Source organism: Camelus bactrianus, chromosome 20, assembly GCF_048773025.1.
Source record: "Camelus bactrianus isolate YW-2024 breed Bactrian camel chromosome 20, ASM4877302v1, whole genome shotgun sequence".
NCBI classification, from domain to species: Eukaryota; Metazoa; Chordata; class Mammalia; order Artiodactyla; family Camelidae; genus Camelus; species Camelus bactrianus.
The window spans coordinates 13,403,647-13,429,100 of NC_133558.1; the positions used below are offsets into that span (position 1 = coordinate 13,403,647).

Below are 25,454 nucleotides of genomic sequence, written 5' to 3' on the forward strand. Positions count from 1 at the left end.
AAGCCCATTTTCTTTCTCCTAAAACATGCTTCCTCTCCACAAGTGAATTGCCTACCTCAAATGTTAGCATCTTAACTTCCAACACCTCCTCTTCTCTCTTTGAACCCCTCTCACCCCATCCTGGGGTTCACTAGACATAGAATGTCAAAATATCAGAATTACAGGTGTGGATCTAGATTGCGAACACTTGCTCTCTTGTGACTGTGACTGTAATCTTAAAATGTAGGTCTACGATGACTGTGCATGTTGCACACCCCTCCTCCTACGACCCTCACTATAGCCACCAAATGCATGCTGCCAGTGATTTTCTATAGCTGGTAACATACAAGTAGTTACAATACTAGTTTTCTCCATAGTGACGCACAGTGGAAAGCAACGTTGATAGAACAAGATCAAGGAAGTTGCTAATACCTTATGCTTCTAGCCCAGCCAGGAATTGATGCCCTTTGAATACCACCTAATCTGCCCTAAAGATAGTGTCAGTTTTACGATGATGTGTCAATCAATGTTTGGGTATTGGGCCATGAATCCTCAACTAGTTTGAAAGCAAGACCAAAATATTCCTGAAGCAAGGTTTAACAATACTTTGAGCTCACCCTGTTTCAGATAAGGTTAACAGGACTGAAATAGTAAGGAGTCTTAGCCTGAACTGGCATATTTTGTCAGGCCTTTCAGAAGACTGAATATATGAGATTTTGGAAATTATTACTAATGATGATGATGATGATGATGATGGTAATGATGATGATGATGATAATAATAATAGTCTTGCAAAAGGGCCTGAGGTATTGCAATCCTCATCACACAGTAAGCACCAGATCAGCAGCTATGTTGTGCAGTTCTCAGTGATTGGAACTGTAAATGATAACCTGACATATGGACACCTTTCCCCACAACCTGTCAGGGTCCTTTTTCCTACTCAATCTCACAGGAGCAATCTTCAATTTTAAGACCCATGAATACTTGCACCAGTGCGGGAGTCAGTTTGACAATAAATTTAATACTTTTGGGGGGGGAGTGTGCAATTTCTAATTTACTGGAAAAAATTCTTTGAAAATATTTTGGACTAGGTTTAGACAGACGTGTTTGCTTTTAGTCAGAGAACTTGCTAGGAAACCGAAATTGTGACGTGCTGGTGCTGGGCGTGCAGCGTTTATTGGGAGCAAGACGTCATCGTGGGAAGCACGTACTTCTCTGGATTACTGTTTGGCGGATTAGAAACCCGTAGATCAATCCTAGGTTAGCTCAGATTAACTGCCCTGGGTGCTTCTGGGCCAGCGTGGGGCCGAGGCGTGGGGTGGGTGTCTGCTGGACTCCAACCAATATTCGTGCTAAGATTTCACTGGGCAAAATATTCAGAGTTAATTTTTACGTAAACCCCATGCAGGCTAATAATGAAGCTACCAGGAACGATCTGGAATGTTAACTAAATCGTGCCCGAAATCACGTCAGTCGAACCTTCTGCCCCCACGATTCTGTCTGCCCACATGCTTCTGTCTATCAGCCTCGGCCTCGGGATCAGCTCTCGCCGCGGCATTGGGTGGATTTCAGGAAGGGAGAAAACCACGATTTAAAGGGCTCAGTTTCCACCTGCCAGGCATCGTTCGCATGGTCCAACCTGCCTTCGGTACATATTTGGGAGAATCTCCCGCCGTTGTTCATCTATTACCCTGACTGGTCAAACGAAAGAGTTCCTGAAAGTGTCCCCTTGGTCACCTTGACAATTTCCAAAAGCGAAACTTGCACTCTAGACTAGATCCACACTGAGTCTGCGGGGCGCGGAGTCCCTGCCCAGGTCAGCAGCGCCCGCCCGGCTGGTGGGCGGGGATGCGGGCGGAGCCTGGACCAGGCGTGGTCTTCCGTGGGAGAGAAGGCAAGGCTTCACCCCACCTCCTGAAAACCCCTGCTCCCTCCCAGCCAATCAAGAAGGCCTATGCAAATAGGGCCCCTGTCGCCCCGGCAACCATGATGCACGACAGCCAACGAAAACCGGCAAGTCGCGTCCCTGCTCGACGATTGGAACTGAAGTAAGGAGACGGAGGCCCAATGGGCTGTGGGAACGGTCCTCGGCGGGTTGAGGGGCGGGGACATGCAAATATGGTTTGAAAAGGCGGCGGGAAATCTGAGTTTCGCGGGAGGACCTTGGCGCGTAAACCGTATCCCTTCATTCATTGTCAGCAGCAGCTTCCTGGAGCCATTTTTCAGCTGCCGGCCGCAGCACCCGGGCTGCCGCCGCCGCCTCGCAATCCATTGCATCGGCCGCCCCCGACGCCTCCATCCCCCCTCGGGGCCCGATATCCGTGCGGCCGGGACCCTCCTCTCTCCAGAGCCCCGATTATTTTTGGCCCCCGGGGCCCGTGCGGTGCGGAAAAATAAAAAGAAAAGAGAGAGAAGGGGCTCGGAAGCGCCGGGCGGGGAGGAGAGAAGGAGGAGAGACTTGGAAACTCCGACTGCAAATAATAAAGAAATTGAAAACAATACGTTAATATACCATAGCAATAAAAAGAGCAGGAGCGAGAGATGAGAAAGGGGATCCAGCCCGCCCTGGAGCAGTACCTGGTGACCGCCGGGGGTGGGGAGGGGGCGGCTGTCGTCGCCGCCGCCGCTGCAGCCTCCATGGACAAAAGGGCACTGCTAGCCAGCCCCGGCTTCCCCGCCGCCGCCGCCGCCGCTGCTGCCGCCGCCCCGAGCGCGTACATCCAGATCCTCACCACGAACACTTCCACCACCTCCTGTTCCTCCTCCCTCCAAAGCGGCTCCGTCGCCGCCGGCCCCCTCCTCCCCAGTGCCCCCGGCGTGGAGCAGACCGCCGGCAGCCTCCTCTACACCACGCCGCACGGACCCTCCAGCAGAGCCGGGCTGCTGCAGCAGCCACCAGCGCTGGGACGCGGCGGCGGCGGCGGCGGCGGCGGCCCTCCGGTAATGCCCTCCCGTTCCCACCGTCCCCAGCCCGGGCGGGAGGTGGGCTCGCACCGCGCGGGGTGGTGGGCGAGCTGCGGGCCGCCCTGGGAGAGCGCGGGGCCGTGCGTCGTGGGCCTCGGCGGCTGCCCCTGCAACGAGGGTTTATTGTTAGACTTATGTGCCTTCCCCCCAGCGCCCTGAGGTCGGGGGGCTCCGCCAGGCGCGCGGGGCAGCGGGGATCGCCTTGGCGCGAACCACATCAAACACTCCTAAACTTTTAGCGGTCCCCCCTTCTTTTCCTGCACTTTTCCCTACCCCCACTCTCCCCTCCCCTCCAACTCGAAGCTTCCTCTTTCTCGGGCGTAGGAAGGGGTCACGCCCCGGATGGAGAAGGGGGTGGGGGAGGGAGTAGTGAACTGGGGAGTGGGGGACTCTGGGGGAGTGGAAACCGGGGGTCCCTTGGGGTGATGGCTCCCCCGCCGGCCTCGGAGGCCAGTTGGCAGCCGGGGGTCCCCGAGGCGTGCTCGGAGAGCAGGGACTCTGCCAGGCTGCGCTTGACACATTTTGGGATCGGGAACTCCCGGCAACAAAGGGGCTGGGGGAAGCGGAGGGGGGCGTTGGGGGGCGGGAAGGTGGAGCTGGAAGCTGGGTGCGGGCTGGGGCGTGGGCTGTCTGAGGGCTAGGGGCTAGCAGGCTGGCGCCCGGGCCTGGGCGCATCCCGGCGGTGGCAGCGGCGGCGCCCGCGTGGCCCGAGCGCCCGGGCCTTCCTCGCCGGGCCCCGGGCCTGCCCTTGACCCGCCTCTCCCCTTGCCCCTTCCTTCCCCGCCCTGTCCCCCTCTCCGCCCCCCAGCGACGGAGGGCGGGGGCAGCCGTGTTCCCGTCCCGCCGCCTGGGTCTGTCCCTCTCCCCGGGACCCGCCGGTGACGTTTCGCACACGTGCGCGGAGGACGCGCCTGTGACTGGGGAGGAGGCGGCGGCGGGAGGGGGCGCTGGAGGGGGAGAGGGGGCACCCACTTCCTCCTGCTCGCCGGCTCCCTGGCCTGGGACGGTCCCGGCGCCCTCGCACCCGCCCCCGGCACGGCCACCCTCCCTCTCCTCTCCCCAACCCCCCCCCACGGGCGCCCGCCCTCGCCCGGCGCAGCCGGTCCGTTCGGCCCTCCGGGCCCCCTCTCCAGCCGGCCCCCCCACCTCCCCCCGGAGCCAGGCGGGTTTCGGAAATGCCCTTACAGCAGCAGGTTAGTGACCGGGACGGCTCGGGGGCCACTGCCGCCGCGGGGGCACCGGATTCTGTTGGGGGCTGAAGCCGTGAGGGTAGGCGGTTGAGCGGGGTTTTGGAGTGGGAACGGGGGGTTGGGTGCTCGAGGGAAATGAGTAAGCAAGAAAAATCTAACTAAGTAAATGCCCCGGCCTCCGGTTCTAGGAACCCCGGGGCAGGAGTGGCCGGCCCAGGGGGTGGGTATGGTGTTTATGTGTATTTTTTCCTAGGGGGCCGATGGATGGGCGATTGAAAACCGGAGGGGGGCTTCTCGCCAATGGCCGAGTTGAGCTCTGTTTTCTGTCTTCCTTCCCTTGTGCTGGAGGGGGAGGGGGCGGGTCAGAGGGTAGGGCGTCCGTAGGATTCCCAGGCCACCCGCCATCCCCTCCTTTTGTCCCTGTAATTTATAAAGCGCCTTTGAGAGATGATTTAGGTCAGTATGCGGCTTCTCTTTTTGTTGATACTAGAAAGAAGTGTGGCCCGGAGGTCTTCCCCCTTTCTCCTTTTCTCTCCCTCGTTCCCTTCCTCCATGCCTCCTGTCTTCACCCTCGTGGTGAGGTTTGGCCCCCACGAGGCTAGAAACGAACCAGACCCAGTTAGGTACATGGTGGTTTGTTGATAATACCAGTCGTTGACCTCACCTTGTCTCGGCTCCAGATGGGCTTAATTTTTGGAGAAGCAAGATTTTGCCGAGGTCTTTAAGAGAGTCAGCACCTAGACACCACTTTGGGGAATGAGATGGGTTTTGGAATAATGGAAAAAAAATATATCCTTACTCTTCCCAATTTCACCTCGAGTTGGATCTTAACTGCTTTTCAGCCCCAGAGATACTTGCTGGGGATGTGTGATAGATACCGTCTCAGTCAAAGCAGCTCATCGTGTTTTAGTGACTAGGGTCTGCCAGCAGGGGGGAGGTACAGTAACTGCTCACACATACAGTATCCAGTGAGCTGCGTTCTAGCCATGAGAATGTTCCGCGCTTTCATTAGCATTAAATACTGTTACTCACTTGACCTAAACATACTTGGATGTATTTTCAGTATATTTGCCCCCTACACAGTTCTGTTACTATTTCATAAACCTGATCTGGAACAAACAGCTATTGAGATACTTCTTGGATTGGATTCAGATTTATGGGGGGAGTAGTTCTGATAATGGGAAATTGTGAGACCACCAGATTGCCTTTTTTTTTTTTTTAAGTTTTCACCCACTTGTTGGGCCAGGTTTCCAAAACTGTCTAGCCAAACTTATATGTAGATCATTGTATTTAAAGTATAAAAAAATTACCCTCACCACCGTCCAAACTGTTTCAAAACTTTATCCTTCTTACTATGAGATGATTATCCCAAAGTTGTGAGCACTGAATATAAAGTTTGGTTTCTGGTTTTTCTTTTTTTTCTTCTTCTTCTTATCAAAATTGTATTAGACTTCTGTTTAAGTCTTGAACTTTTGTCGATATTCTTTCCCTAAGCAGGCAGGACACCACGGGGATAACTAAGTGACTGGCTGAGCAGAGACCACTTAAACACTTTGCAGCCGAGAAGAGGTTGAGAACTCCTGTTCCAGTGGCCAGAGTTGCAGGCCCATGTGGTTATGATTCTATGTTCTGTCTTAAGAACTTAACCAGGAGCAAATTCTCCAACTTTTTTTTTTTTAATGAGACAAAATATATATACGAGTGCTACCTTTCTAGCTGTAACTACCTCTGTCATTTACAAGTCGTTTGATCTTGGGCAAATAATCTCGCAAAACAGATACCTCTTCTGTAAAATAGGGACAATAACAATACTAACTTGAAGGTTCTTTTTAAGGGTTAATATGATAATGCATGTAGAACACTTAGCACAGTGCCAGGCAAAGAGTAGACGCCCAGTAAAATGAATACTCAGAAATGTCATTGTTTTTGTAATTCAGAGAAATGATGTAAGACCACGGGCACACTGCTCCTTTGTTGACATATATGAGGAAAATGGTTAAAAGTTTTCTAAAATGATATGTAATTAACTGTTTATACCTAATTAACTTGAGGTTTTAAATCTATAAACCCTGGCTACCCTAAGAATGGATGAAATGGGGACATGTCGGGACGGCAGGCCCGTATAGAGATGGCGGTGATGAGCTGCCCGAACGTGAGCATGTGCCTTGAGTTGTGACCAGTTTAGATCAACTCATCCTCACTTTTTGCCCTCACTCTTCCCTTGACTCCATGGAGCTGCCATCTCTTGGGGGCATCCTAGGCTCAGGGGCTTTTGTAGAAATGGACTCTTAATTGTCACATCAGAGGCTTGCACTAGATAAATTCAGTGTTACATGCTAAGCTGTCGCACACGGGCTAGAGAAACCATAGTCAGCAGTGCTGTTTTCTGGAACAGAAAAAGCTTCATCATTTTCTGCCTCTTCTGAAAAGAAGCTGAAATTATTTCATTCCACTTCTAGAGAATTTGGGATCTATTAATGCAAGAGACAATGGCCTGTCACAGCTGATTTAATTTAATCCAGTCATAGCAACCCGCTGATTAGACTTCGGAAAAGAACCTGCAATGCTGGAAATTTCTGTCCAAGAATGGAGAAACCATAGGTGCTGTAGCAGAGTCTCTTTTTTTTCCTGTACGAGTATAAAAGAAGAAAAAGACTGAGTTCCTGTGGTTCTGTACTCAATAATCTTGCTTCTGCTGAGATAGATGGTTGGTGCCAAGTTTAAGCTAGGAGAGAATTTTTAGTCACTACATACCCCAAAATGGAAGTTTTAATATAATGCAGTGCCCAGACTCGGGCAGGACAAATCGCTCCACTATAATCAGTACCCAGGGCGCCACTCGAATCATCCTCTGAAACAAAGCGCCCTTAAATGTGGCACCGTGACCTAAGGAACCCAAGCTTGCGAACAGGAGAGGCTTATTTGTTGTTGTTTTTCTAGAAATCGTCACCTTGTATAATAGTTGGAAGAGTAGGTTCTGAGATTGATGTTGTGCTGTGTAAAGCTAACTTGAAAACAGAAAATACTCCTCTAAGCGTAGACATGAATAAGTAACAGCACCTGGAGATTGAAAGGGTGTAGGGAAAAGTGGCTTTTAATCTCATTTCTCATAGGGAAAATGCAGTGGTTTTCTTTTGGCTCTCCTGTCCTTCATTGCCCTCCCCATATAAGTATCAGCCGCACCTTTAACCTCTTTCCAAAGGACTTGGACCCGTTTGGCAAGGCTTCAAATATCCATAGTTAATTTTCTGACTGGTTTCCTAGTTTAACATGACTTACATATATTCCATTTATATGTCCAGTTTACATCCACTTTCCCCGGCTGACCAACTACAATTCCTTTTTAACCACCCACTTTCTACTAACATTTTAAACTAGGAAGAGTGAAAATCAACAATTGCCTGTGATCATCAAATCAAGTCTCTCCTAGGTTCCCACAAAACCACCCTCAGTATTGCAAGGCAAAGAAGGTAGATTGCAATTCTTAGCAGGGTCTCTGTTTCACTTTGGTTTTTAAAGAAAGGAACCGGAATTCTCTGAGGTACTAAGCATGTGGTTTAATGTATACTTTTCATGCTTGTTAGCAGCTTAAAAATAGTGTTTCAGGGACTGTATTTACAATTTGTAAGAAGCATTTCTTTCTACTAATTTTTCATGGGACTAAGAAGGGATGCTAACTGGGAAAGCAGTAAGTGTAGGAAACCACTAGCAGTATCTCCTTCCTCTTACCCTGATCCTCTCTTTGGCTTCAAAGAGTGACTTGGAAAATGTATCTTATGCAAAGAAAAGTTACACAACGGAAAGGGCAAAAAGGCAACAACTGGGATGGAGACAAGGAAATCAGGAGAGTGGGGATGGGGTTAAGACAGAGGAATAATGCATATAACTTTGGCTTCAGTAAGAAGGATATTGGTTTATTTTCTGTTGTCACTTCGAGCACTGCCCCCCACAAAGCAATGCATTTTTAGAACGCAAAGAATGTGGAAGTTACAAGGATGCATTCTCAGTCTCCCCCCAGCCTTAACTGGAGGCCTGTCTTGTTGATGTGGCAGCTGCAATTGTATACAATATCCCTTTGAATGGGAAGAGATAAAGCCCACTGGTTGCCAGATTGTATCACAAAGCCCAGGCACCTTGCTTTGCTAGAGAACCTGGGTGAAAGAGACTGCTGTGTAGCTATGTAAACCAAGGCAGGGGGTTTATGTCTGTGGGAGGTTGACAGCAGTGAGAACTTACAGCTGATGGAATAGGGAGGCGATAAAGAGATAAGAAGAATAAAAACAATTGACTTTAGTCTGCTTTCTATTACTGTAGCCCAGCTGGGGCCATGTCTTGTGTCCAGGTGACATTCTTTACACCTTGACAGTCCCTAAGAACAATATTTTAGTTTAGCATAGGAATACCTGATATTTCTGATGGTCTTTGAATCATAGCATTTGAGAGCTGTAAAGCAACAGAGTCATCATCTGACCCAATCCCCTTCATTTTGCAGGTGAGGAAATTTAAGACCCAATGCAATTAAGTTACGTGCTCAAGGTCACAAGCTAACTACTGGCAAAACCAGAACTGAAATTGGAGGCTTGAATTCTTAGAAGAACCGTCATTCACCAAGACAAAGTCTCCTATGCCCTATATGGGAAAACCGAGACGTATAGAATGCATTTTAGATTGCTTTCAGGAATGGCTACATTTTAAAAAATATACAGAAGTGTCCTTTGAACAGTTGGCTTTGGAGTAACAACAGCTCATTCTCAAAGATACAAAATAAGTGAAGCTCCTTTAGATGTTCAATGAAAGGGAATTTTTTTTAATGGACGGAATGACTGACTCTTATAAAAACATGATAGTAACATTTTTAAAGCTTTATTATTTGCAAAATTTCTGCAGATATGACTTTCCCAGTGCCCAAAAGTGAAACAGAGACTTCACTGAGAATAGAACCTAAAAGGATTTTTGCCACACTCTTCAGGAGAGGGGCACAGGGTGGCTCTGGTATTGGAGGTCTGGTCCTGGGCCAGCCACATCCTAAGTGATTGCTGTGGTTTTTCAGAGGTCCCAGGACCCTTGCCCAGTGACATTAGACTAGGTGCTCTTCCTCCAGGAAGATTTCTGGTTTAACAAAGTGACTGATCAGTTTAACTCTTTCAGAGGAAGTCATCGCCCCCTAAAAGCCAGAACTAATTTCCTTAAAATGTCTTCTTTTACTTGTGGAATTGAGAAAGCTTAAAAATAGAATCACTTCAAGCCCTGAAGCCTTAAAGTGAAACATAATCCAACGTGGCTCTGTCGTTCACCAACTTGTTAGCAGTGGGGATAGATGGCTTGTCTATAGTCCACAAACCAGAAAGGCACCATGCGTAGATACGGTCTTGCAGCCAGTGAGCAACTGTTGGTGAGAGCTATAGTTACCAGTGGCTTCCCCTGGAGGACTTTCTGGTGGATGGAGTCCGTCTTTCAGGGAGCAGAGGACCTGAATGCCCTTGGTTCTCCCAGCCAGCTCATGCCTGGCTACACAGGAGATCCTGTTGGCTCCCCCAGCACACGCTTGACTGCTGAGAAGCGCTTCTTCAAGCCCTAGTTTTCGTGATGCTGAATGCTGTGGCTCTGGACTCTGGGGGTCCCAGGAGGTCCACTCAGAGCCTGTAGATTTCACCCCTCCCTTGCCCTTTTTCTGTGTCTGATTCTTTGAGGTCCTGGAACTATGTAAGCAGGACAGCAGCCCTATGGCCCCTTCCTCTCTGATCCTCTCTGGGTCTGGCAGCCCTTAGGAGAGGCGGAGGCTCACGTGCACCTACCCCACACCCTCCACCCAAAAGGCAAACTGAAGGGCAGCGGGGCAGCGTGGCTTGTGCTCTTATCAGCTGTGTGCCTGGGCAAATCACTCAACCTCTGCGTCTTCATTCCCTCACCTGTAAAATGGGGACATGATAACACCTACCTCAGTGGATCGGGACGATTACATGAGTTCATGTTTGTCATGTACCGAGACCAGAGCCTGGCCCACAGGGAGGATTCGGCAGACACTTGGTGGAACCCTCCTTTCCTTCCACCGCCGTCTCTTGGGCCGGTCCTTGGTGGTTTGTTTTCTGAAGTAGCCCTCATGTTCATGGAAGCCCCATGGCAGCTCTCTAAAAATGGCGGTGATGGGGAGGAGGAGGGACCCATGGGGCGGTTTTCTCCTGACGCGCTCTGTAGGATCTTTGTGCCTCTTTATAAGTTGTCCGTTGACTTGGGAGAAAGAATAGAAAAATAAGCCTCCTACTATAATAGGACTTTCAGTAGTGATAGTGTCATGACTGGAACCTATTTCTGTGATTCTGTGTGTTAGTAAAGTTGGCAGTAGTAACATGAATGGCACTGTGAACATCATCTCACTTCTGTATAGTGGACTCAGGCTGGAGACTGAACAGCAGAGATCGGGGTGTCTGAGGTCTCTGGGCCCTGGCGGAACTGGAGGCCGAGCCAGTGTGGGGGAGGGGGGCTGCCTCTGGGCCTCCCTCCCCCCTTCTTACCTCCTTCTCACTCCTCGTTTTTCGGTGTGTTCTGCCTGTTCTTCCCGCTTCCCCCTTCCCTCTCCCTCTGCCTGGCTGTTAGGAGGATGCCAGAATTGCAGCCTTCATCGGCCGCTTCCGTGACTTATCAGATTAATTACAACCTTTTCCCTAGCGTTTGAGGTGCAGAGAGATCTCGCCTTTCCAGTTCTGCTTCCCATTCTCCCAGCTGGGCTAGTGGCAGGGGGCAGAGTTCAAGGAGGCTCAGCTGCCCCTCTGGTGCGTGTGTCTGCCGGTGGATTCTTTCTCCTCCCACTCTTCTTCCTGCTCTTGCTGCCGTCCTTCCCGCTGGCCCATCAGGGACACCTGCACAGGGCCTGCCCTGACTCCCCAGGGCCTTGGGCCCCTCCCTTCCCTCAAGTCACTGCTTCTTCCCTGGACCACATCTTCACTGACCTACCGGCCATCCTCATTGTCCATGTCCTTGACTTAACTCTTCCTTCAAACCCACAAGCTTCAAGAAACCACTCTGTGGTTTTCTCACCATGTCGTCCTTGCAATGCCTTCTACGTCATGGACTCTCGAATACTCGAGAAGGGGCATTTTCATTGGACACCCACAGTGTGCTTGGCACCCCAGTCTTCCTGTTGGGGATGCGAAAGAAGAATGAGGTGTGATCCGCCCACTCTTGAGTTTACAGTCTGTTTGGGGAGACAGGCTTTAAACATAAGTTGAGTTGCAAGCAAGACTAAACAGGAGTTGGATGGAAAACAAGACTCATCTAGCCCTGGGTTGTACAGTGTTGGCAGGAAGTGCCAACTGGGCCATGAGAATGGGGAGGCCATGGCTCCTGTGGTCACCAGCCTTAGAGCCCATTCAGGTGTAAGTTTGCATCATCTGGGCACTTTTCAAGAAATACCTCCACCCAGACTCATTACAATCTCAGGGTGGGGTCCAGACATGGGTATTTTTGGAAAGTGTCCCAGATCACTTTAACGTAGACTCTCAATTGGAACCGCTGAGCTCGGTGGACAGGGAAGACTAGGGAGGCTCCTCATGGCTGTGGAAAGAAACATCATGAGGCAGAAAGTAGTTAGCATAAGGAGACCAGTTGGACTGGCGTCAGTATGGGGGAATGATAGGACCTAACACTGGATATGTTGGTAAAACTGGTCTAGAATAGAGATTGCCTTCCAACAAGGTCCAGGCAGGGAGTTAACAGTCGGGAGAAGAATGAGGGGTAAGTGGTCTGGGGCTTGGGGGCTGGGCTTGAACAAAGAAGAAATGCCCTATTAGAAGGGGGCCCTGGGACCCTGCCCCTTGTGATCGCTGCCAAGTAGGCCCTGTTTGCTGCCAGATCTTCAACTTTCTTAAAATGCCTGAAATCTACCAGTTTTAGACTATTGGCTCCATTAAAAGGGAAAATGTGTGAGCCAAACAAAATAGGTCTCGAGGCCAGATTTGGTGTAAGGGCTGCCACTCAGCCATCTCTGGTCTCTGGGGATAATAATAGCTAATGTTTATCAAGTGCCCCGTGCACGGGAGGCACTAAACTAAGTGCTTTCTGCACCTTAGCACGTTATCCACACAACCTATGAAGTGGGTATTACTATCGTGCGTGTTCTGCACGGGAAGTGGCAGACAGCGAGGAGTTAAGGGGCTGGCTCGGCTCCACTGATGCGTGAGGCACCTGAAACTGAACCCCAAAGAGCCTGGCTGAGGACTCTCAGCTGGTGCCTGGTCTTTATCCTCGAAGGTCTCTGACATCGTGTCCATTCCTAGGAGGGACCCCAGGCACCTGTCAAACAGAAAGATTCCGATGTCTCTCCAGGCTTACCTGATAATAAGAATTCCTGTAGCACTTGTTCCAGATGCAGATTTCCAGGCTGCACTCTACCCTCAGTCAGAGAAGCAGCCAGAGCTTCTGCAACATTGGGGAAACAGTGCTGCAGGTCGTTGGGCACAAGCAAAGGTTCTTGAAGCAGGAGTGACCAGGCAGTGCAGGAGCTGCCTGCAGACTCAATGGGTGCTGCGTTCATCCCACCTCCTAACTCGGACGTTGGAAAGGGCAGCCCTGCAGACCCTGGAAACCTGTACCAGGTGCACTGGCACCCCGTGCCTGTCCTCGTGCCAGCTTTGGGTTTCCAGGTCATTGCCAAGGCAAACCATCCAAAGACAGGTTTACTCAAAACCCAAAAGAGGTGGAACAAGATGGGGCCCCTGGAGTTGAGAATCTTAAGGGGTCCAAGTGAGCACTGTTGCTGTGTGCCCAGCACCAACACCACTGGGTGCCGGGGCGGCGCGCTGGACACCCTGCCCTTGAGGAGTCTACTTTATCCTATAATAGGAAGGCTTTTCATTCTGTTGGGTCTGGGTCTGCCTGGAACAGGTTACCGAGTGGACAGAAAGCCAGAAATTTCCCTGGGAAGAGAACTCGGGCTACCATTTAGAATATGGATGCGCCAGAGCTGGTGAGTCTGGAAGCAGGAGCAACGGTGATGGTGGGAGAAGGCAAGACAGCAGTGAGGGGCAAACCAAGGGAGAAAAGAAATACAAGACATCGACGCCCAAGACATTTCACTCCTGGGCCTGAAAGAACGGCGCTTTTCCTCCGTCGGGGTTTGCACCATGTGGGGAGGGGGTGGTGAGTTTGGAATGAGCCAGCTGTGAGCGATCCGTGGGCCATCCGGCTTCCTGAAAGGCTAGGACTCAGAACGTGGCTTTGGCACAGAGGTTAGAGAGGAAGGCTTGATGAGCAACAGCCAGCCAAGAACTGGTCTCCCTCTCTTTAAAAAAAAAAAAAAAAAAAAAAAATGAAAGCAATGCCTCAAAAACCTTTCATCATTTGTACTTCTCTCTCTGTACTATGGAAACGAGACAGATTCATCAGGGTGATTTGGGGGGATCAATACTGATGGGGCTCTCGGAGACGTGCCATCAGATGTTACTTATTACGTGCTCTCCTAGGCCTGGCTCCTTCCCGGCCGCTTTGAGAAAGCCCACGGTTTGCAGAGAGCCAGCTGGAGAGTGCCGAGCATGGGGAAAGGTCACATAATTATGTCTTGAACTAAGGTGGTTCTTTTGACCATTATTTCCTATGCTCTCTGGTTTTCCAGAGTTTAAAGAAGAGCCTTGAATTAATTTTCTTAAGCCTTAGCTTATTAAATTAAAAAAAAAAAGAAAGAGCCACATAAATTCTAAGTACCTTTATCATTGATTTTTAAATATGTAACTTCTGTTTAAGCCTATTTGCAATAATCCTTGAATTAACCAATTTTGCCGCTATATTGGGGAGCAAAACTTGTGATAATCACCCTAATAGTGGAATAAAGTTTCAGCCTTTCCTGTTACTGTTTTCCTTGCTAGCATCTCAGACCCTCTAGTTTTGGGACTGGTCTTAGGACCCGTGGCGTGGTGGTGGGGTACGGAAGGAGTGTAAGACTAAAGGGCTGGCTCCAGAAACATGCTCTGTCACTTACCAGCATGTGACCTGTTACAAATTATATCTATGAGCTGTAGTTACCTAAAATAGTGTTGCTGTCTTCTTCAGTGGTTGGAAGGCTTAAATGAGATGTGTTGATAGGAAAGGTACTGTGTGGTCCTAACTTAGTGTGTGCTCCCCAACCACCCCTCATGGTAGGAGCTCTTGAATGTTGGTTGAACCTGAACTCAGCATTTTTACCCACTTGAGGGAAAACAAACCAGGGGACAAACACTTCCTGAATATCCACCCCGAGCTGACTGCGGTTCCCAGGATGCTGGGTGTTTCAGTGACTAAGATGCTGTCCCTGCCCTCAGGAGAGAGGGGAGACGAAACACGTCTTTTAGCGACTAAGATAAAAGACAGCGAAGGCTGGAAGAGAGTATCAGTGAAGTGTCTCAGGCATCCAGCCTTGTGGAGGGGAGGAGAGAGAAAGCTTTTGGAAATTCGAAACTGGAGCAGGGTTTCGGGACTGTTGACATTTTAGCCAGAGAATTCTGTGGTGGGGAGGCTATCCTGTGCGTTGTGGGAGGCTGAGCAGCAACGTGGTCCCCACTCTCTAGATGCCAGTGACATGCTCCTTGCCCCCTGGCGTGATAATCAAAATTGTCTCTGGACAGTGTCAGCCTCCCCCCACCTCTGCCTCCCTGTTGATGAACTACTGAGCTAGCCCTTTAACTTTGGGGTGCCCAGCCCTCTCGTGGAACCCCAGCGCTGGGAAGCATGGTCCTGCTCTTGAGAGATGATACAGAGAAAGCATGTTCTGTGTGGCCCCCGAAACCCTGCCTGTTTTATGATCAGCCTACTATGAATGGGCCACTGGGAGTCTCTGTAACTTGGAGAAGGAAGGATCAAAGTCTGCCGTTGGGAGAACACCAAAGAAATTTTCCATCTATCATTGCTCAACTGGGGAATTAAGAGAGACCTTCTGCTTGAGACCAACTTCACCACGCATAATGATCTGGGCACGTCACTTCCTTTCAAACCTATTTCCTTGCCCGTGAAATAAGGAGAATCATAGATGGTTGTGAAATGCTGTCACGTGTGTCAAGTGCTGGGTCCTGCGCCGGCCATGCACCAGACTCTCCTGAGGGTTTGAGGTCGTCATCTGTGTGCTGTCTGCTGCTGCTGTTGCCATTGCCGTGACCAAGGTGAGCTTCCCTTTCAGGGCAGTTTGGCTGTTAGAGACCATCACCTTGGTTGCTGGTTTTTCTGCAGCCACCTCCCTCGCTCGTCCATCCCCATGCTGGCCTCACTTTCCCCCACGGAGCATACTGATTCATTTGACCTCCTTAGCAGGTGTGTAGGGAGCATCTCGTGTACTCCAGCCCCTGTTCTCAGTGCACACCGACGAAATCCCCTGCCTTTCTGTGGCTTGGATCATGGTTGATAAAGATTTTGCTACGTAATAAATACTCTGTTCCTCTCTTTGATGGATTCTGTTCTGGCTTTTTGTTGTTGTTTCATCAACAGTGGTTTTTAAATGTATGGACCCAGACTAGCAGCAGCACTTGGGAGCTTGTTAGAAATGCAAATTTTGGAGTCATACCAAGAGCTACTGAGTCAGAAGCTCTGGGTGTGGCTGGCAGCGTGGGGTTTGATAGGCCCCCCAGGAAAAGATACCTCTCAACCAGAAGGCACGAGGGGAAGCCAAGCCGTGGCCGGGCTGCCGTGCTCTGCGGCGGCGTCAAAGGGGGTGTCGCTCATAGAGTGCAGTCCCAGCAAGGCCAGAGCTTACAAAAGACGGTCTCGGGCGCATCCAGACTGGCAGCCTCCTTTGATCTCTCCCTGGGCCTGGCGTCCCTCCTCCGAATGGGAGGACGCTGGGAGGGTCCTGCGAGCCGCAGCACAGAGCTCAGGAGCAGACGTTCTTAGCCTTCTTTGGGCTTTTCAGCATCCAGTGAACAGGGAGGCTGCTTCCCTCCCTTTTCTCTAGAGACTTTTGCCTTGTTTGTTTGACAGTTAATATTCCTTCCTTTAATTCCTTCTCTTTTAATCGGCCTCTTGTCTAGCACCAGTAAAAATCCTCGTATCTGTAACCAACTTGCCAGCCAGATGTACATGGCTTCTCTGGAAATGAAATGGTTGCTCTCCTTACATGGCTGGTAATTTGGGTATTTAAAGATATCATGAGGAGTAAATGAAATGAGAAACCATGGGACAGCATCCAGCCTGGAGCTGGGCACAGAGTGTCCAGCCACTTGATAAATTCCCACCCATATCCCCAACTCATTATGAAAACCAATAAAAGCATTAAATAAATACCATAGTTCTTCATGTGCAAAGCTTTCGACTACACAGTTTGAATGGGTCTGATTAACCCATTGATTAACCATCATATAAATTATAACCAGAATCATGGAGTTAGAAGTTTTGATCAGTTAAAACTTTCATTAAATATATGTAATTAAATAAGTTTAACTTATACTCTCAAAAAAAAAAAAATAGATGTTACCTGATTTTTTCCCATGAAGACGGATTTAAAAAAAAAAAAAGAAGCCCTAATTAGACTGGCAGAAATTCTCTGTTCTGCATGAGCCCAAACCTGGGTCTGCTTGTAAGTAAGCTGTCAATTTAGGAGCCATCTTCAGTTTACAAACGCTAATTAATTACAATTACATTGATTATGTTAAAAGGAGTGTTTGGAATGGATTGATTCTTTTAATAAAATGCTGTATCTTGAAAATGCACATGGAAGGTCATAAGGCTTTATTACAGCGCAGGTTTGTCCCGTTGGTTCTCTTCTAAAAATGTCTCTCTGGCTGTCGGTGGGCATCTCCGCCCACTTTCCATCCACCTTCAGCCAAAACAACTTCTGGTTACAGTGACGGTTCTAAGTGTGCCATTTGTGGTCGATTCTATTATAGAGGTCGGGAAGTGAGGCGAGCAGCACTCATTTCTCGCTTCCTGCCTTGCTCAAGAGTGAGGGTCAGCTTTTCTAAGCCCTTGACTTTCAATGTTTGCTGCTCTATGTGGTACTGGTGGCTGGGGTGTGGCCCTTACCTGCCGCCACCTCTGAAGGTCTGGCATGACTCAGCTCCTGCCACCCTTTCCAAAACCAGGTCTGGGGACCAGGGCGTAGGCTGGCCCTCTGCCTTGCAGAGTAACAGAGTTAGAATAGAGCCATGTCATCTACAGAGTTGAGTTTTATAAATATTTTTCAGGTGGCTCCAAACATATATCATCATATTTGACAGGGACAAGTTGCCAAGAATTGGGCTCTCATGAGTCTTGCTTTCCCTTTGCTGCAATGTAAGAATAATGTGATTAAACTGGCCAGTTTGTCAGTGGCCCATTTTCGGCAAGGTAGGTCTCCTGCTCTTTTTGCACCTTAGAGGAGAGATCGCAATAGGACTAGATGTAGGTCCCAACTTTGCAGGATGAGGGACTCAGATTTATTGCTCTGGGGGATGACTGTGTAAATCGCATGATAAACTAGAGTGCACACTTATTAATTTACCCTGAGAAATATAGCTGCCAAGTGGATAGTTGCAGAAATTGGAATTGCCTTGGGTTCCCCATCAAAAGATTATTAGCTGAGTCAGAATAAAGGAGTTGAATCATCCTATTCATATCTTCCAGCTTCCTCTGAGGAGCTTACCTGCAGAGACGGGAGTCCTGCTGGCTGTTTCAGGAACGTGATGGACACTGTCATTTACTCGGGTGTCCAGTGATGACTGTTACGAAACACTGTCTTGGTTGCCTTTTTTTTTTTTTAAGTACATGTCTGATATTTAAAGAAATCAAAGGTGGTATAAGTCAACGGAGTAAAATCTGAAACACCCTCTCCACTCCCTCCCAGTCCTGCTTCACTTTCCAGAGGTAACCACGACAGCTTGGTTTTTCCCTTTCATACCCATTTTCAAATATATATTTTATATAAAGCTGCAAATTGTGGCTTGCAGTTTGTACTTAGCAAAGTATTAGACATATTTCCTTATTGATGTTCATCATTCCTTGGAATCGTTGCACTATCACCCATTATATGGAAATGCCAGAATGTAGTTAACACTTCCCGTTTGATTATTTCTAATTTTATAAGCACTGCTACATTGAATCTCCTCATACATATGTTTTTGTGCACGTGTATATTTCTGAAAGCTAGATTTTTTTTTAATTTTTTATTGAAGTATAGTTGATTTACTATATATTAGTTTTGGGTATACAATATAATGACTCAGAATTTTTAAAGATTATATTCCATTGAAAGTTATTATGTGGGCTAGATTTTCTATACATATATTGAATTTCCATCACAGGGCACATATCATAAAATGCTGGATGGATAAGGCTAAATTGTACCCCCAAAAGGCTGAACCAGTTCTTCCTCTCACCAGTGTAGAGTGTGCCTGTTTGCTCATACTTTCCCCAATACTGGATGACATCAGTCTTTCTGAAGTTTTGCTGGTGATGGTTTTGCTAGTGATGCTAGATATCATCTCTTGATTTTTATTTTGTGTTTCCTTAATTATGCTACTATTATTACTGTTGCTGGTTAATATTTGTTGGGTGTTTTATGTGACAAGATCGTTTTAAGCACTCTACATGAAATTTACTCATGAGTTCAACATCCCTGTGAGTTTGGTATGATTATTGTCCTCATTTTGCCACCGATGAAAGAGAGATGAATTAGTAAATGTAAGCGTCTCTGCTCAATTTGTATTTTTGTGAATTGCCTCTTTGAATCCTCTATCATTTTTGTTTGTAAGGCTATTTATAATTTTCTTATGGATGTATTAGAACTTTTCAGATATTGGCCTTTCTCTGGTTTGTGTGTGTGCCGCCCACATGTGTGTGTAGTAAATTTTTTTTTATCAGTTTGTCATTTTTCTTTTAATATTATCTACAAGATATATTTCTTTGTACAGAAGTTTTGTGCATTTTTCAATATATAAAACTACAGTCTTTATAAGTTTGGTGGCTTGTTTTGGGAGAGATTTTCCTAATCCCCAAATTGTTATAATGTTCTCTATTTTCTTCTCTTGACTTTATAATTTTATTATTTTGATATTTAACCTCTTTGGAAGGGGGTATGTGTGTGTAAAAGATCTGACTTTGTATTTTTTCCAAATGGATAGCCGATTATACCAGTACCATTTATTAAATGGTTCATTCTTTACCCATGAATTTGAGATACTTCTTGTCATATTTGTGTGTGTGTGTGTGTGTGCGTGCACGTATACACACACACTCACACGTGGATCTGTGTTGATCTGCACCTGGACCTTCTACTCTGCTCCATCGGTATCTCTGTCTCTTGCTAAGGAAATAACACACTACTTTAAGCACAGTAGCTTTATAGTATGTTTCGCTGTAAGTAGGGAAAACCCCACCCCATTTCTTCTTATACTTGCTTTTTCCATTAAGGTAACAGTTTTCATTATTACACATTCTTTTTTTTTTTGTTTTGTTTTTATACTTTCTTGAAGTTGCACAGACTGGGGTTCTGTCTCCCCTCATCCACCGTCAATTTGGGGTAATAAGAAAGGTAATAATTGCCTGCCTTATTGAACAGTTTCGTGCACAGGGAACGGCAGTGAGCATTCTGCATGTATTGTTTCATCTTAATCAACCCTCCCTCATCTGTAGATGAGGAAAACGAGGCTCAGTGGTTAAGCAGCTTGTCCCAGGCTGCACTTCCAGGCGGTGGTAGAACCAGGATTCCAGACCAAGGGATTTCAAACCCCTTATTAACCCAGACACGTGGAGTCTCCTCATGGGATATTTACAGGCCTTTGTCTAGAATGGGTTACTAGATGTCTCCAAGTTCTGCAGGGCAGTCGGTGGCACTTAGCGCTTATTGTGTGAAGAAGACTATCAAGATCTCTCTCAAGGACTCACATGTCAGGGCAACAAGAGTTGAAAAATGCGGCTCTGCCAAGGGCATTTGTTCCAATTTAGGAGGCGTGAAGGTGGGTCCACGGGGTAAAACAGAGGGGAGAGCATCACCTAGCCAATGCTTCTTCTCAGGCCAGACCCTTGTCTAGCCCTCCCTCGGCTCTGAGAGCGGTTGGTCAGGGCGTGGCATGTGCAGAGGTGAGGAGGATGGCCTTGGCGGGCATTCTGGTGGGAGAGGCCATGGACACAATCCTGGGAGTTTCCACCTTTGCAGAGAAAAGGCAACCCATATTGGCTTTCTAGTGGAGAAACAGGTCGGTGGTGATCGTGAGAGGGGCATTTAGACAGGAGCACTTTTCCATCTACCTGCCAGTCTAAGCCTTCCCTTCCCGCTGGTGGTTGCCTCTTGATTCGATTTCTCTCAGGTGCCTTCTGTGGATTTTTACGGGTGAACATCAGGAAAGTAATTTTCTTTGGAGAACTTTGAAACTGCCTCCCAAACAGAAGTGGAGCTGAGCTCCCACCGGGAGCCTTGGGAAAGTAATCCTATTTATTAGTAGTTGTATATTGATTTTGTGTGTAAAATGGACCCAGAGGCCTGTGACAATGAGTCCATTTGAAATTATAATTTAAAATATCTAACCGAATACTGGGCAGAACTCCTACCCCAGAATATAAATGATCAGATGCTTAGTGAATTTCTCCTGTGCAGTAATTAAATTGGCAATTGGTAGGTCAAGTTTTGTTTTCCTATCCTAAATCCTTTAATTTACCTTTTCTTCCACAATCCCTGGTGTAAGGATGTCGGCAGCGCTATTCAATCTGATAAACCTTTCTAAGAATACATAGTTGTGCTTTGTCGTTCATTTGTTTAATCGGCCCACGTTACCTGATCTTGTACTATAAAATAGAAGGCACCTCATCAAATAATTCTTTTTACTGTATGACCACACTGTTAATTTTGTGAAAGCTTGCAAGCTTTGCTTCCAGATGGAAAGGTGAATGTGTGATTATTTTATTATTTCTTTGGCACCTGCTGCCCAACCTTGTTTCTAACGTCTGCGGTTGTGGCTGTACATCCGTTCCATTCCCAGCCTCCCGGTTGCCGGTATCTCTCTGGTCACCACCTAGTGTCGCTCTGGGATTGTGACCACAGGTGGGTCTGCCGGGGCTGTGCTGGCAGTGACCGCGCCAGTGCTGGTACCCTGAGTCTGCCTCCGCTGGCCTGGGCTTTCTCTCACTCCCAGGACTGAAGCTTTAACTCTGCCCATTCTGTTAGCAGTTTTTCTCCACCTTTCCTTTCCAATATACCTTCACTTCTTCCTTCCCATCCCCCCCCCAATACAACTGCCCGGGCATCCTGGCTTTTTCCATTCTTGACAGATGATCTGCCCACTGTAACCGTAGCTCTGCTGTGCTGATATCTGTTGAAATTAGACCTAGAATCTAAATGTGGCTTCATGAAACGACAGGTGAGACATTTTTCTCTTCCAGTAGTCCCTGGTCTACTGATACCCCAAACCACAGCAAAGAACTGTCTATCTGTACCTTCCCCGCAGTGATGTTGGGCGTAAAATGGAGAAATATGTGTCTGAAAGGGATTTAGAATTAAAAGTTCTGTGTAAGGCACTGTGTTTGCTGTTTTTTGCATCTATAACAAAGTAGAGGGATGCTCACCACCACGGGAGGTCACCACGCCCGACTCCGCCTTCCATCCACCGAGCATATTGAACAGACTTCAGCATCACTGTATATTTGATCATGAAATAGGAATCAAGAACCTTCCCTCTGTTTGCTCCTATAGCTACCTCTTACCCCAGTGAGACTTTGTAACCCAAAGATTAAACGTTTCTCTTATGCTTCAGGGAATGGGTTACCTAGTACTTTGTATTTGGTCGTTTTCTTTTAGAAGTTCAATAATTTGGTCTTGAAACTACTCCTGCAAAATAGGTGCATCACAAATACGACTGTCTGTGCTGGAGGCGGGCCGGACTGCGCGGTGGTTTCTCACACTGAACACGAGAGGCTGCGGGGGAAGAGGGCTTGGCCGGGGCCTGGGCCGTGCAGGGGCTTGCTGTGTGGTCAGACTCCTCCGGGCCGCCCGGGGCCTGGCAGGGACTCAGCCTGGACGGGTTGGAGCAGATCTTTCACGTGCAGGCTCCTTTCTTATCTGTCAGGTGTGAGTGCTCTTTATGGTCCCCTTCTACTCAGTCTTCTGTGACTTTGTCCATGAAGCCACTGTGTCCCTTATGTTCTTAGGGGTCTCGGGAGGTTCTGGTGCTCAGGGTAGCTACTTAGGCGCCACCAGGCATTGGGAGTTGCACTGGGACCTTGTGAGGAGGGAAGGGGTGCGTGCGTGCTGCCGCTAACCACACCCCTGCCCTGCCAGACTTGACGTCTCTCACTTCTCCTGTTTTAAAGTCCTAAGGGTTAATTACGATGTTTACTATTTTTATTTGCATTCCTGACAGTGCTCTTTCAAAGTGAGTTGGCCCCAGTTCCTTTTCTTGTCTAAGTGGATCTCAGAATCAGGGTGTGGCTCTTCTGGCCTTTGAGATGGGCGCAGCTCCAGGGCACCGGACCTAGGTGAATGTTACCACCACCCAGAAATCACTGAGTCTGTGAGTCTGTTTCTGTTTTGTAAATAAGTTCATTTGTGTCGCTTTTTTAGATGCCAGATTCCATCTGACTGACTTTGCTGTACACCAGAAAATAATATAACATTGTAAATCAATGTGTATAAAAAAAAAATCAGTGTGTTTAAAAAAAAAAAAAAGGAAGACATCACTGAATATCATTGCCTGCCTGTTGCCAGGACTTTGGTCCCTACCCTTCAATGACTCACTGAACTGCCTTTAAGTTCTTGCAAGGGATTCTGAGAAATATGGGAAAATGTTATTTCCGGGTTAAAGATGAGGATACGGAATGAAGGTCAGAGACATTTAGTGACTTTTCCCCCCAAGATGAGAGGGGTGGTTAAGACATTAGACTTTGCAGTTACTGCGGTTTCAAATTTCGTGAGCTGTGGGAGCTCAGACAAGTGATTTCACTTTTCTAGACCTCAGTTTACCCCTCCATAACGTGGGACAATTAATGACTGGCCTCTCAGGGTTGATGGAGAGCGTGAGTGAGAAAGCGTGTCTGGAACGTAGAAATGGATCAGAAGGTTAGCTCTTACTATATATGGAGAGCATGTGGGAGAGACGGGACTGAAACCAGGTCTCTGGTCTAAATCTTGTATTAGCACACAACTTCCTGCGTATAAAGAGAATCATCTTTAGATACGTAGACTTATGTCCTTTAATTTTACTGTAAATGTATTTAGGACAGTTTTGATCAACGTGGATTTGGTGCAAATTTTATTGTAGTTCTTTTTTTTCTCCTCTCTGCTGTTATTCTAAGCTGCCCTGCAAGGATATTTTTAAAAACTGCTGGGAACTCGGGACTGTGTAATCACCAGGGGAGAGCCAAGACCCTCAAGGTTCTCCTAGGCCAGTGGTTCTCAACTGGAGACAGGTCCGCCCTCCTGAGGATGAATATTTGGCAACGTCAGGAGACATTTCTGGTTGTCATAACTGGGGGTGGAGGGGGAGGGTGCTGCTGGCATCTAATGGGTGGAAGTCAGGGATGTTGGTGAGTCCAGCAAAGAACTGTCAGGCCCAAAATGTCCGTAGTTGCGAGGTTTAGAAGCCGTGCTCGAGGTAATCCCCATTCCTACTGCAGGCAAACTGCCTCCCCTTGTAATAAAGTCACATACGTCTTTTCAAACAAGGCGGACTCATTTTCTGCAGTATGTTGGTTTTCCATATGAAAAAGATTCAAAGTGCTGAAAATCTAGCACCACTTCTCAAACTCTAAGGGGAGGAGGAGGCTGGAGAGAAAATTGTTTAGATCTTCCTCAAGGTATGTAAAGCTTTCAAATCCATTCAGATACTTTCTCAAAAATTTTCTTTTTTGTAGGTTTTTTCCCCCAGTATCACATAACTTACACTGATGTTTTAGTTTTTGTAAGCACTAAGTCAACAGGGGCAAGCTATACAAATAAAATGTGTTCTTAGTACATTTTAATTGTTCTTTTTTTGTACAAACAATTTATGGCTTCTTGTTCCTACACATTGATTTCTAGGGGAATTTTAACATTTTGTTTTTAAACTATTTTATTTCTTTCAAACTGATCTACCCTAATTGTTAGAATGAACCATCAGTCTTAAAATGAATCCTGTCTGTTAGAATGGCAGCTTGTTCTAACTAGTCATGCTTCGAGCATTCTGCTGTGGTCTATTAAAGTTAAAACAAAAAGTTTATACTTTAAGCAGAAATTTTACTTTTAGATTCTAATTTTGCTAATTTTCCAGTCTGGAATATTGACAGGTGCCATATAAAATAAAAGATGCCAAGTTCAATTTGAATTTCAGATAAACAACAAATACTTTCAGTATAAGTAATGTCCCATGCAATATTTAGGATACATTTATAATAAAAAAAATTATTTGCAGTTTGTCTGAAATTATCATTCAACTGAGTGTTCTGCATTTTTATTTGCTAAATCTGGCAACCCTAATGATAGAACTCGGTATTGAAAAATACCAGGAAATACCACTCATGTCTGGCATCTCCCTGCATAACTTCTTCTTGGATATTGTACTTTATGAAACTGTTAAATAATAAATCTCAGACAATAATTTACCAAAAAGATGGAAATTTTCTGAAGGCAATTTAGCAAATTTGTTCTGCAATCACATTCATTGGTCTTTAAGGGGAGCTTGAGTAAACTGGAAGAAATCTCTTACCTGATGTTCACAGAAGTACCACATATCTGATCTAAAAACTCAGTTTCAGAGGTGAAACCTGGATGGGAGAGAGAAACCTTTCTATGGTTTGGCTTCCAGGGATTACCCAGAACTTAAATGGGGTGATTATACAACAACTGAACTCATTCTGCTATTCGTAAGTAGTAGAATTCCTAAGCTGAAGGAAACAAATGGAACAGGTTGATTGTAAAAGACTTAGATTGGCTTTGGAAAATAGCAACAAAGCCCAATCAAAATTCTCATTTAAAATACAAAATTTGCGAGAGTCCTCTGCAAGTGAGTCTTCTTTAACGCTCCTCTCCGTATTGCCTGACGTCCACACTTACCTTTTGGGAAGAAAGTGATTGTCTTGGATGCCAGCCTCTTTACATCTCTGTGGCCTCAAAGTGGGTCCATCACAGAATCTTGCTGCCTTGCTGAATGATGTTTTTGCCTCTGGAGGAAGAACCACTGTGTCTGCTGTCATCAACTAACTGCACTTCCCTCTGGTCCCACATCGTAACCCCATGGCCCACCTCTGATGGCATTAGTGTCCTTCGCGCTCAGATGCCCCTCCACCCTGACGCCATCTTGCTTCAGGTGCTTGCAGTACTGCTTTTTGCTTTCTCTGGGAACTTCTCTAGTGCCAGGGCTACACGCACTGCAGCCTGCGAGTCACGGGAGCTAATTTTCCTAGAGGCAACCCTCCACCCTTGGGGAA

At 47.3% G+C, this 25,454-nt stretch overlaps 1 protein-coding gene across 4 annotated transcripts in view; it reads left to right on the forward strand.

Moving 5' to 3' along the window:
• The first annotated feature begins 2,446 nt into the window (after positions 1 to 2,446).
• E2F3 (E2F transcription factor 3) overlaps positions 2,447 to 25,454 on the forward strand; it is a 66,096-nt gene continuing 43,088 nt past the window's right edge. For 3 of the 4 annotated variants that reach the window (XM_074348151.1, XM_074348152.1, XM_074348153.1), the window contains exon 1: positions 2,447 to 2,919. In XM_074348151.1, the coding sequence (XP_074204252.1) occupies positions 2,521 to 2,919 (399 nt within the window). In that variant the 5' untranslated portion in view covers positions 2,447 to 2,520. Of the gene's footprint in view, positions 2,920 to 3,984; positions 4,137 to 25,454 lie in introns of those variants that run through there. The other variant, XM_074348154.1, reaches the window with a different exon arrangement.